This window comes from Pygoscelis adeliae, unplaced genomic scaffold (genome assembly GCF_000699105.1).
Source record: "Pygoscelis adeliae isolate BGI_AS28 unplaced genomic scaffold, ASM69910v1 Scaffold407, whole genome shotgun sequence".
Lineage (NCBI taxonomy): Eukaryota > Metazoa > Chordata > Aves > Sphenisciformes > Spheniscidae > Pygoscelis > Pygoscelis adeliae.
In genome coordinates, this window is record NW_008825251.1 from 525981 (window position 1) to 539001 (window position 13021).

At 42.4% G+C, this 13021-nt stretch overlaps 1 protein-coding gene across 1 annotated transcript in view; it reads left to right on the top strand.

Moving 5' to 3' along the window:
* RALGAPB (Ral GTPase activating protein, beta subunit (non-catalytic)) overlaps positions 1-13021 on the top strand; it is a 59795-nt gene that overhangs the window by 44103 nt on the left and 2671 nt on the right. The window contains 7 exon segments of the mRNA XM_009329330.1: positions 809-967; positions 3780-3945; positions 7091-7213; positions 7944-8080; positions 8887-8995; positions 11295-11373; positions 11933-12081. Coding sequence (XP_009327605.1) covers positions 809-967; positions 3780-3945; positions 7091-7213; positions 7944-8080; positions 8887-8995; positions 11295-11373; positions 11933-12081 — 922 coding nt within the window.

Genomic DNA, 13021 nt, shown 5'->3' on the forward strand with positions numbered 1-13021 from the left:
ATGGGTAGTGGCTTAGCAACTTCATCCGCCAGCTCCTTCAGGACCCGCGGATGGATCTCATCGGGTCCCATGGACTTGTGCACCTTCAGGTGCCTTAGATGGTCTCGAACCTGATGTTCTCCCACAGTGGGCGGCTCTTCCTTCTCCCAGTCCCCGCCTTTGCCTTCTGCAGCTTGGGCGGTGAGGCTCGAGGAGTCTCCAGTGAAGACCGAGGCAAAAAGTCTTTTGAGTACCTCCGCCTTCTCCATATCCCGGGTAACCAGGTCTCCCGTTTCCTTCTGGAGAGGGCCCACATTTTCCCTTGTCTTCCTTTTATCCCCGACGTACCTATAGAATCTTTTCTTGTTGCCCTTGATGTCCCTGGCCAGATTTAATTCTATCAGGGCTTTAGCTTTCCTAACCTGATCCCTGGCTGCTCGGACAATTTCCCTGTATTCTTCCCAGTCTACCTGTCCTTGCTATACACATTTGACTGTGTATAGTTGTGATATTTTGAAAGTATCTGCTGCTTTTGTTGTGGTAGCTGGTACTCTTTTTGAGCAAAATGTTATGTCTGTTTCACTGGCAAAATACTAGTTTTATTTAATGAGGAGGGTAGAATGCAACAAATTGCCAAACTGTTATGCTTGCTGTTACTCATTTACAGTAACAGGATTATATGGCATCAGAAATTTGTGTACGATTTTGCTCTTAGGAGAAAAGGGAAATTGTCTTTTTATATTTTAATAGATTATTATTGAAATCATAAAGACCTTTTCTGTTAGGAAAAATGGTTTTTTAAGCTGTTGAACTGTTGTCTATTGGATAGGAACCTGCTAACAGTCGTCTACCTCCTCACCTGATTGCACTTGATTCTGCTCTTCCTGGATTTTTTGATGACCTTGGCTACTTGGATTTACTACCATGTCGTCCTTTTGATACTGTTTTCATTTTCTACATGAAGGCGGGCCAGAAAACAAGCCAGGAGGTAAGTGAAAGCATAGAGTGCCAACTACCTTATATTGTCTTGTTCCTAGTAATCCCCAAGTGAATAAAGCATCGCTGCTAATGACTAGAGTGGAGTATCAGAACCAGGGGTTCTGGGCTTTGTGTTTATTTACGGTGTGAGCTATAACAAGTCACTGTGTACTCTTTTCATCTGCAGGTTGAAGTACATTACCACATTTAGGATTGTTGTAACATCTTTTTAAAATATATTTTTATGTAGATATAAAACAGATATTAAATATTAATAGTATTTTTGTTATCTGTTCTGTCCTTACTGTCCTTATTTGTAGAGTTCAAAGATTCATATCAGAAATGCATTTCAGATTTGTTGGCTCAACTTGCAGGGAAGGTTGCAGTTTGTTTCAGCAATGAGCAATGTCCAGGTAGTTTGGTTTGATTCTAATGTTAAACACACATTAAAGGAATGAAAAACTTTCTGCAAGTAAGAAGGTATTATTGCTTTGTAAGCCTTTACATTATACTATTTACATTCTAATGCAATTAGGTGAATCGGGTTAATTTGTGTGAATCTAAATTGTGACTTCTTTACACTGTGACCTAGAAACTCACTAAGACAGCTTATGGGCTCATTAGAAAAGGTTGTTTCTATAGTACCTTCTCCTTATTCCATTCATAATTCTCATAAAGAGTAGAAGCATAGCTTCCACAAGAAATTATTGTGCCATCTCCTCGTGTTACTGTGAATGTACAGTTGACAGAACACTGTAGCACCTTCTACTTCTGCGCGGAATACACGAATTCTTGAAACCAGGATCGTGCTGTTTGTGGGTTTTCAAAGTTGAAGTTCAGAGCAGCCACTACACAGTCTTTCCATCTCCAAAGTCAGCTACAAAAGAAGATATAAAAGGTTTGCCTTCCAGCTGAAATGTGCTCTTGCTGAGCTCACAGAATGCTTTTTTTCCCATCTGATGCTTATATGCTCTTACGAATTTAGACAGATGAGATTACTTAGTCCTGCAGATCTTGCCGGCCTTTGGAAACCCAATTAGCATGGGTTTTGCCATGTAGATTTAAGAAAGTCTTGTATTTGGGAGATTCTGGACATGTTTAGACACAGTATAAAGATGCCACTCCTGCTTCAAGATCCCTGGACATCTTGCTGTGATTCCTAAGCCTTTCAGGTTGTGCAAAGTCACAGTGGCAGTCAAGTTAATAACATAGTCATCTCTATGGACCTGAGCTGAATGAGATACTGGTACTGCTCCCATCTTTGAAAAGACCTGTGACTTATTTCTGTCCTGTTTCGTTTTCAATATTAACAATCAAGAGAGGAGGAGATCAAAGCCAAGTTGTGACATGGTTTCTGCTTTGAGCAGGGCTGGCTGCCTGGTCCCACTCAGCCATCTCTGTGTGTGTGAGTTCATGCCACTTCAGCTCAGGACCTCATTCTGTTCTGAGAGGTGACCTGCTGTCCTTTCACAAGGATTGGTGTCAGCTATGTTTTATCTGATGCTGCACAGCCCAGAATAGCGGCACCTAGCCTGCTGGTTATTGCATTAGGCCCACGTATTTATCTGTGGTGGTAGGCTTTTACAGTTGAGAAGGGTCTCGTGGTATTTATTTATACAGGGTAATGAAACTGCCCGCACACTTTTTACATCATTATACTTCACATCATTAAATGTCCTTTGAAAATATCCCCTTGTCCTTGCTTTACTGTAAATTTTTTTTTGAATGGGCTCAGATATAAAACCGTATAGTTGTATAAAGCCTGAGCTTGCCTATTTTCTGAAATTGTCTTCTAAACTGCACTTATCTCGATTCATTCTGAAGCATAGCTATGACTTCATTGTGCTCAGTAATGAGAATAATAGTAATATTTCAATGCAGCGTGTCCAGACACTGTTGAATATTGTACAAGGCGTTAGGATAGGGTGCCAGGACCGTGTGGATACGAGGAGCCTCCTGTCTGGAAGCTTTCCTTCTAGCACCTGTCCCTGTCCCTGCAGTTTCTGCGCCACTGGAGCCTGCATCCCAGTGTACTGCCCCCACACAAACCAAAATCAAAGATGCTCTTGCCACAAACCCAATTCTCAGGTGGCCCAGAAAGGATGGATGCATTGCACAGCGTTGTCTGTTCCACAAATACCAATGGTTCTGGTAGACCAAATCACAAATCATCCATGTCTCCCTGCGTGCTGTTTGGTGAAGGTCTTCAACTCTCAACTTATCACAATAGGATAAAAATTACCTTTGGATGTGGAAACATCTTTATAAGAAGTAGGATTAAGGATTAAAGTGAACAGTACATTGTGACATTTGAAATTGTTTTGCAAAATCTGTTTCATAATTTAATGTGCAGTGAGGCCTGCCTTCTAAATCACTGTATGTCATGTACAGGTGAGTAGTGATAAAATACCTTTCTCCTAAAATTTCACCTCAGTTTAGTAGTGAAAATTGTCCAGAAAATTCTCATGTTGTATTTGGTGGTAATGCAGATTCTGCGCTGAACAGTTCTGTGGTTTATCCCTGATAAGTGGATAAATCTCAAAATTGCCATTTCTAGCAATTTCATTAACTATTTTACAGGCTTTGGCAATGATGGCAGAAAGACAAGTTGATTGAATAGGACACTGCAAAGCAGGATGGGAGGATGCTGGACAGCAGGGAGTAGTGTCCATGCAGAAAGTCTGGGGTTCCAGGCTTGCTGAATAGCTATATTTGGGCAAAACCATGTTGGTGACACAAAACTTTAATTAAAAAAAGTGGGGAGGGAGAGAGCTGCATCCTGGAGTCTCCTGTACCTACCACGGTGCTGCTGGTTGTTTTAGATCCTGAAGAACATGGAGTCTTCCAGAATTGTTCAGCCACACTTCCTGGAGTTCTTGCTGTCTCTTGGCTGGTCTGTTGATGTGGGGAAGCACCCTGGGTGGACTGGCCATGTCTCAACAAGCTGGTCAATCAATAGCTGCAGTGATGAAGAGGGGCCAGAACAAGGTAATACATAGTAAATGGTGTAATGTTAAATTAAAATGTTTAGGCTCCTTTCTAAAGGAGACAATTAATTTAAAATTTCTTGCTCCTGGATACCTATCTGAGCACTTGCATATTTTTTTTCGGATAAATGCTGATGTTTACTGGAAAGGAATGTGTTAAAAAAAAAAAATAAAAATTAGATTAAGCTTTAAGTCAAAGTGAGCAAAACTAATGTCTGTGTGTTGTCGGGAGGAAGTAGCCTCAGCAAGAAATACCTCTGTGCTATATTTTTAGCAGACTTGATGAGTCTTTAATATACTATCCAAAGCCAGTATTCAGGTGAAATCGGATACAGATGTGCTGCATATTGGCAAATAGACTTGAAATACTGTGTGATTGTTAGTGTTCTGTAAGTAGATTAAAATGAGATGTTGGCTAATAAGTTAGCCTTGTAATCATGCTTGGTAGGAAGTAATGACGACAAGCTGCTGTTTGTAGGTCACGGTGGTTGGAGCCTACACACAGCTCTTCTGTCCTCCTTAATTTACTCTGCTTTTTTCCACTGAGCAACTCCTCCTCTGAGCTTGTCATATACCACCCTCTTACCATTCTGTCAACCAAAATGATCCTCAGGGTAGTGAATTGCTATCCCAGGGTGGTGAACTGGAGGTCGGGTTAGTTTCTGCCTTGAATGACTTAATCAGATTACCTGGGATTCTGATAGTGTCTGGGTTGGTTTCAGTGTGGTTCATGGTCACTGCTCCAGGTAGTGACTTGGTGATCTTCAGAGCGTCAGCCTTCTGCTGTGGGCCCTACAAAGGCATTGAACAGGCTGGTCCAGCTTGTTCAATGTCTTTGATCTGGGATTTGCATCAGGTGCAACACCATTACTGCTGCAGTTGCTTAAGCAGTGCTCTTGCTCTGCTTTCTCTTCACTGTGCCTTAGAAATGCTCTTCACCTGTAATTGCGGCCAACTAAAGGCTTCTCTAAATAAAACTACAAATAATAGAAGGCTTGAAATGTTGGGGAGAGGTAAGAGAACAGAGGCATGGCTTTCTCTGAACAAGTCAGGAGAGGTTACAAAATGGCCAGGTCTTGGTTTAATTCTCCTTTGAGGACAGGGTCAGACTGTGCTTTACTTGGAGGCAAAGCCCTCTCCCTTCCCTTTGCAGTTGGATTTGTCAGTACAGCTGTGCGGAAGGCAGTGCCCTGAATTAGGTAACCTGTTTTGATGTGGGCTTTTTAACTTGTATTTTTATCAGCCATTTGGATTAGATCACAGACCACCAAATAGTTGAATTAATTCAACAAACTGGGGGAAGAAGGAACAGAAAAAACATTCAAGGATGGGAGGGAGGACAACTACTAATCTGGTTCTGCTGTTGGAAAAATCCATGAGTGGAGTTGTACCTTTAGCAAGCGATGGCTAAAAACCTGAAATGATAGATTTAAGGTAGACTTGGACCAACTTGTGAACATTGCTTGCTTCATTTTCTCCTCCAATCTTTGCTGAACTATTTTGTTAAATGTATTTTCTCTTTGTGGATGGCTCTGATGCTTGAAAACCCATTCAGGAGTCTAGCATCCTGGCCTGTATCAGAAACAGTGTGGCCAGCAGGAGCAGGGAAGTGATCGTGCCCCTGTACTCGGCACTGGTGAGGCCGCACCTCGAATACTGTGTTCAGTTTTGGGCCCCTCACTACAAGAAGGACGTCGAGGGGCTGGAGCGTGTCCAGAGAAGGGCAACGAGGCTGGGGAGGGGTCTGGAGAACAAGTCCTATGAGGAGCGGCTGAGGGAGCTGGGGTTGTTTAGCCTGGAGAAAAGGAGGCTGAGGGGAGACCTCATTGCTCTCTACAACTACCTGAAAGGAGGCTGTAGCGAGGTGGGGGTTGGTCTCTTCTCCCAAGTAACAAGTGATAGGATGAGAGGAAATGGCCTCAAGTTGCGCCAGGGGAGGTTTAGATTGGATGTGAGGAAAAATTCCTTCACCGAAAGGGTTGTCAAGCATTGGAACAGGCTGCCCAGGGAAGTGGTTGAGTCCCCATCCCTGGAGGTATTGAAAAGACCTGTAGATATGTGTTTAGGAACATGGTTTAGTGCTGGACTTGGCAGTGTTAGGTTTATGGTTGGACTTGATGGTCTTAAAGGTCTTTTCCAACCTAAATGATTCTAGAATAGCTTCCAGTGAGACGTGATTAAAATAAATTCACAGGCATATGCTTTGGTTTTGTTTCGCTGCACACCCCTAAAAGCAAAGAAGCTCTTACAAGAATTGGGTTTGGGTTGCTCCCTGAGAGCTATGGACTGGAGATGCAGGAACGCTTCCCTGATGGTGAAGCATGGCTTGGACGCTCCTGCGTGCCTCTGGCCACCTTTCTGTCAGCGTTCTGAATTTCACTGCTCCATTGGTTTTGCTGAGGCAGCTATCCCAGGAACCCTTCTGTAAACTGGATCAGAGAAATAATTCAGCTTAAAGTCCTTGCTAGTCTTTCTGGAGGCAACATGGGGAAGGAAAAGCGGGGGGGTGTGGTGTGTGTGCTGTAATTTCCTTACAGCATGGCTCCACCAAAGAATTGTTTTCTTTCTGTACTGTGAAGACCTGACGTACTGGCCAACTGTGATGAGAGAATAAATGGGGGCTGAGAATGAGGAGCTTTCTTTTATTGGGTTTGATTCAAGAGAGCCTTTTTCTAACTCTCCTTGGCAGAAGACAAGACAGAGGAGAATCTATAGAAACTGGCTTGAATTCTAGAATAGTATCAGACTGAAGTTATAAATGTTAGAATCCTTTGGAAATTTAATGACTAACTTAATGATGTCTGTTAGAGCGAATGGTTAGAAATAGCTACTAGATGAATTCTTGTGGCAGACGTGCTTACTAGACTGCTCAATCCGAGGGAAATAGGGTATGCAGTACAATGGGAATATGTTCAAAATAAATCCTCTCCCAACCCAAAATGCCATTTCCTTCAAGATGATAAAAAAAGTTTCTGAGAATGGTTGTTAGCCATAAGATTTGACTGTGAAATCTTCTCATTTTAAAATGAGATTCTTGTGATTTCTTCTCATTGATTGCACCTTGTGTTTGAATGTCTTCTCCTGAGGCAGCGTATAAAGAGGTAGAGCTTCCTTTTGACTAAATTTTCCTTTTATGTCCATTTCAGATGACCTAATTATTTCAGAAGATGTTGGGGCAAGTATCTTCAATGGGCAGAAGAAGGTGCTGTATTATGCAGATGCCCTGACAGAAATAGCTTTTGTTGTCCCATCACCAGTGGAGTCCCTAAGTAAGATCACTCTGTACACGCTGTTTACAAAAAACAACACTTTTTTTGTTGGAGAGTTATTTCAGAAGCAGAACCTAAATAAGCTGACTAGTAGTGTGTCTAGCAAGATCCTTGTCAGAAAACTAATGATGTTTTAATTTAAACATCCTAATCCTTAGACTCCTTCCTAAGGTGGTATCTGTTCTGTGTCCCTCTTTCTCAGTCTCAATATAAGTCCAGGTTTGCACAGCAGTATTGCTGTTACCCTGGGTGCATTAGGTTGGACGTATGGTTCACCATCAACTGGTGATGCATTTTTTTCTATCCTGTCTTGATGACATGCTCCTGCAGCACACGGAGGAGCATGTGCACAACTGTTATGTAGGTGAGCAACAGCTTTCACGACATCTTTTGCACACTAAAACCAGTGTGCAAAAGTTCCCTGGAATAAAAGGGCTGTGAGGAAATGATAGCTATAGGAAGGAGGAGGCTGTATTCCATAGGAAATGGATGGGACACTTCTACATTGTTAGGGAGTGCTTTATATTGCAGTCTGTTTCTGGAATAACTGGCAGTTGTCCACTGCTGAATCCTCTTCCTGCTTTTGAGTGCTGTATTAACTTGACTGTAAATCTATGTAGTTTCAAAAACCTTACAACCTTTTTTAGTTTCAAAACCTTACATATGATGGCATCTTAAGTTTTTTGGCAGAAGAAAAGACAAAACTCACCTTCCTTCTTCTGACTTACAGCTGATTCACTGGAAAGCAATGTCTCTGACCAAGAAAGTGACTCCAACATGGATCTGCTGCCAGGAATATTGAAGCAGCAGTCTCTGACACTTGAACTCTTCCCCAATCATACAGACAATCTTAATCCCTCCCAGCGGGTAAGGCAAAACTTGCATTGAAAAATGGTTTCTTTTTTTTTTTTTTTTTCCCCCCCTCCCAAGAAGGACACTGGCAATGCTACAGCATTTTTTGATAGTATATGATTTGGTTTCCTAGCATTTGGAGCTACGCGTCCCTAGCCATTAATCTTTAACATCTGCTTTGGTCCTGCCAGAATTTGCACCTGCAGTAGGAGATTGCAAGATTATGTTAATTAAATATAAAACTTAAACATGGTAAGTAGTAATATTCTGCATACTGAAATCTTGAAATGCAGGAAAAAGTATATGCAGTATTTACAAAGTAATTCAGACTCGAATCCACGCTTGGAAATTTAGGATGGATAGGCATGAACACTTTTCATACCTACCCAGTTTAAAATAGTACACGTCAGTTGTGTCTGAATTATCAGATGTGAAGTTGCTTTTGTATTGTAGCAAAGCACAAAACCATGAACTGCTGTAACAGTTAGCAAAGGATTTACAACTGCTTATTTCTTATATAGAATTCACTTCCAAATATATATTTAGTTACTGATTTGAGATCTTTGAGAACATTAAGAAAAACTTGAACCAGTTTTTTAAGATTGCATATATTAATTTATGTTGAATATAAATATTGTGGAGACCCAGATTACTGTTTCTCAGTGGGTAGCTCCACCACAGCTGCCCCATCTCAACAGTTGGCAGAGGTTGTGCCTGTCTGAGATCTGAAAGACTAAGGAGCAACTGTGGAAATGCTTGTTGGATGCGTTACTGGACTCATGATGTTTGCAAATGCTACTCTTCCCTTGTATTCAAAACAGCTCAGTCCTACTTCCAGATCCAAGAGGGTGCCTCAGGGCCGGACCATTCCACCGATGGGACCTGAAACCAAAGTGTATGTGGTCTGGGTGGAACGTTATGATGATATAGGTGCGTGGAAGTTTTTATTGTTTGCTAAAGTAACAACAGGGCAGGAACCAGAGGAAAAGCTCTGTTCCATTCCTCTATAAAATGCGAAATCCTTATTAATGTCTGTAACCGACACTTATAAGATTCTGAAACAGCTCTTTGATATTTGAGTGGCGGGCCATAGGGTGCACACGCACCAGTGGCATGTAGGTCTGGAGATTATTTTAGCTCTGGCGCTACATGTGAAATGCCATCACGCACCTTCTTAAGCTTAACACACAAGGCAAGCGTGCAGCCTTGTTTTTGAGTTCTCCTCAGCTGCTGTCTCCTCAGAGTGGATCTGTTGTTCTTCCTTTAAAAAAAAAAAAAGACTTCTGACACCTGCTGCTTCTGTGCTGAAGGGATCATCATCCTTCTTGGTTTGGTGGTACCTTTGACACTTTCTGTTGTGTTCTCTCTAGCAGGAGGGCTCGCTTATTCTGTGCTTGGTGTGCCTGTTTCATGCTATGCGGTCCAGCTTCCTTTCTGCACCTTTTTCAGGCAGGGTCCTGCTCCTCATGCAATTTAATGTTTCTTAGTTTGGCGTTTCCTCTCTGACTCTGGGTACTGTCTGACCTGGGAGAGACCTAGCTTTGCCCATCCCGTTACAGCCGTGGCATGGACAATGGTGGGCAGCTGGTTACTATGCTTGAGGAGTCCTTTGTCCCCAAGAGCTTCTTGTGTGCTGGTTCTAAGCGAGGGCCTGGCTTTAGCGCTATGCGGGAGCCTCTCTGTACTGGCCTAGCCCAGCAGAATCTATAACACTGGCCAGTAACGGATACTTTATTCTATCTTTGATTTCTAATCCTGGTTCCCAGTCTGGCAGTAAGGGTGGACCTTAAGTCCTTAGCTCCTCCCAGAGGAAAGCAACCAAGAGAATGGGAGCGATCAAGAGGAAGCTTCCTGTGAAGCGTAGGTGTAAATTCTCAAGACAACCACCTTGTCCACATCCTTCAGAGCTTTACTGGGATCGGGAGATGGACATCAAGTTCTTATGTATCTCAGCATCATTTCCTTATGCAGACATTGGCCCAGAAGGTGTTCCCTTAGCTCCAGCAGTCCCTCAGCCGCTTCAGTTCCTAAATTGGTGTCCCTGACCTACTTCTTTCTTGGGTGACAGCTAAAGCCAGCTCACTGCAGAGGCAGCAGCTGTGCTACACATGCATGTTTCTGCTTGGCTGCTTCTTTCAGCAGCTGTAGGAATCTCCCAAAGCTCTGGGCCTGAAGCTGAAGTGGGTTTGAGACTCTCAGTAAGCATGGCAGTTGGAATTGGGGGCTGGGGGGGTGGCTCTTGAAAGTGGCTCCTAGCCCAGAGGCTTTGCCTTATCCTCCTTATGTTCTTGGCTTTTGCCTTATGCTTCTGGTACATCTTTGAATCTGTCAGTGGAAAAGCTGTCATTTTGTAGTCTAGGCTATCGCCTCTGTGCCAACTGCCTCTTCTCCCTCTTGCTCCATCTCACAGTACTTCTATGGCCCTCCATACTCTCCTTCTGCTAGCTCCAGCTTTTGTGTACTCTTAGCATCCCAGCTCTGATGGCAAAAGGTGTTTTCGGGCCTTATACTTTCTGCTGGAAGAGGTGTTGGTACTGCCCTGCTGTCTGAAGTGAACTTTTCTGAATGACTCTCAACATCTCTGTCAGTTCTTGCCTCTAAACAAGGTAATGGGAAGTGCCACATCCCTTTCCAGGGATCTGAGTTCCTACTTCTTCCTCCTGCATCTTCATTATCCAGTTGCTCGTTACCAAGTGCATGGCAGCAGAGTTGTAGGTTATGGTGAGGATCTACAGAGCTTGGACTTCAGGAACAGTACCATGTTTATTGGAGCAAGGCTCAAAGGAATTGTAGATGTAAGCAGTGGTATTGTTTGAAATTCCCAGCACTGTTCTTGAGGCTGATTACTTGTGGACAGGTGATGATGCTGTTGAATAATAATTTGAAAGTTCTTCTTGTGATTGAAGTACTTCACCTCCTTCCGGCTTTCACTGTTCTTCTAGAGATTTTGACCTTTGGGATTGAGAGAATTGAGGGTCTGGGACATGTGTTACCTAATCTGTTGAGCGCAGGATGGCTGAGGTGTGTCTTTGCACTCCATGAATGTTTAAGCTTAAAAACAAATAAAGACTTTGCATCGCTAGCAGTGCAAGAACACCCATGGTATAAATGCTTGAGGACTGCATGGTTTTGCCTTATGATAAATAATATTTCTTTGTACAAAAACAAAACAAAAAAACCCCAAAAACTGAGGTAGATAAACTTTACTCAGTGCATCCTCTTCTTACAGAAAACTTCCCCCTCCCTGATCTGGTGTCTGAGACTAGTACTGGTGTGGAAACTACAGCCAATAGTAGCACTTCCCTAAGGTAAGACTGCTCTTATTTTCATTATTTTTCTTAATTCCTGTGGACAACAGTTTAGGCTGCACTTTAGAAGAAGTCGTAACTGAGATTATTTGCATTCTTCAGCTTTCACAGGCAACCCTGAAGCCTCTAGGCAGTCACGTTAGACAGATGAGTTTCCTCAGTGGATTTTTGTTGTTGTTGAAAAAATGAAAGAGCTTTTCATATCACCGCAGTTTAAATATAAATTAAGGAACAGAAAATGTGTAGTTTTTATCTTGAGCCTGTGATGAGCCTCCCTCCTGATTTACTCCCTTGTGAGGCAGTTAATGCTGCATATGTGTTGTGAGGCTTAAAGCCCTGTCTGCAGGACTCTCAAATTCTGTGGTGACAGAAGATCATAGAAACAGTACAGCTGATATAGCCCTTCTAAAGTCCAGAGGATGCACACAGGACTCCCACTGGTTTAGCCACGAGACATTTTTTAACATTCTTTTAACACTTAAAGTGGTCATTTTTCATCTATAGATTAATTGAAACAGTGCTATAAAACTGATTTAACAGCTGTGGTTTTTCCCTTAAGATCTACCATTCCTGAGAAGGAAGTTCCTGTCATCTTCATTCATCCTTTAAACACTGGCTTATTCAGGATAAAACTACAAGGAGCAACTGGGAAATTCAATATGGTTATCCCATTGGTGGATGGAATGATAGTCAGTAGGAGAGCTCTCGGTAAGCTAAAGATTTTTAGGAACACTCATGTTTTGATTTTTTTTAAAAATATATCTGCAAAATACATAGTCTGGAATCTTTCATTGGAAAAAATACTGGGCATGGCAGAACAAAATAAAAACATGCTTTTTGCAGCAAGAGTGGTAGCAGGAACAGCAGAGGGAGCAGGTGGTCAGCACTTAGCTGACAGCATAGCAGGGCTCCACTGCAATTGTAGTAGGAGAGAAGTGAAGGGTTGGAACGAGTAGTGGTGGAAGGAAGAGGTAAATGCCTGTTACTTAGATAAGAGAGATCAGAAATGTGACCCTAATGTTTAGCATTGAGAGCTGAGGTGCTGGTGCTAGTTGACTGCCAGAGGGTACTGCTGAATTTTTGGACTGTGCTGGCATGCTGTGTTGCTTCCTTCTGTTCTAGAAGCTGGATAGTGATTAAAAGCCACAGCAATTGAGGATTTTCTAATATGTTCAGTAAAAATACTTAACCTACTATGCAGGCATGTGTTGCAGGGGTCCGTGTGTGCTGTCTGCTTTTTCCTGTGTTCCTGCATGGATTAATGGATCTGTCTTGGTATCTGTGCTACTATAGCTTCAGTAACTGGAAATCTTACTCCAGTGAGCAATTCACAAGACAGAGTGAAATGAATAAACGAACATTAGGATACTTGTACATAACCATAAAACTAACATTATAGGAGTCTGTTGGGGGTGACTTTCAGGTTCTGGATTTTGCATGCTTAATTCAGTGATGGGGAAATTGAAGCCACACTGGGCCTTTAAATAACATTTGTGAATTCCTGTCATGATAATGGCTTGTACTGAAAAAGAATCAGGTGTGTTTTCCTAGAGTTGGGCTGGTTTTTCGGCTGCATAAGGACTACTAGTATGATGAAATTTGTCTCATCTCTAAGTTTAGCAGATGTGGTTTGTGTGCAGTCAGGAAT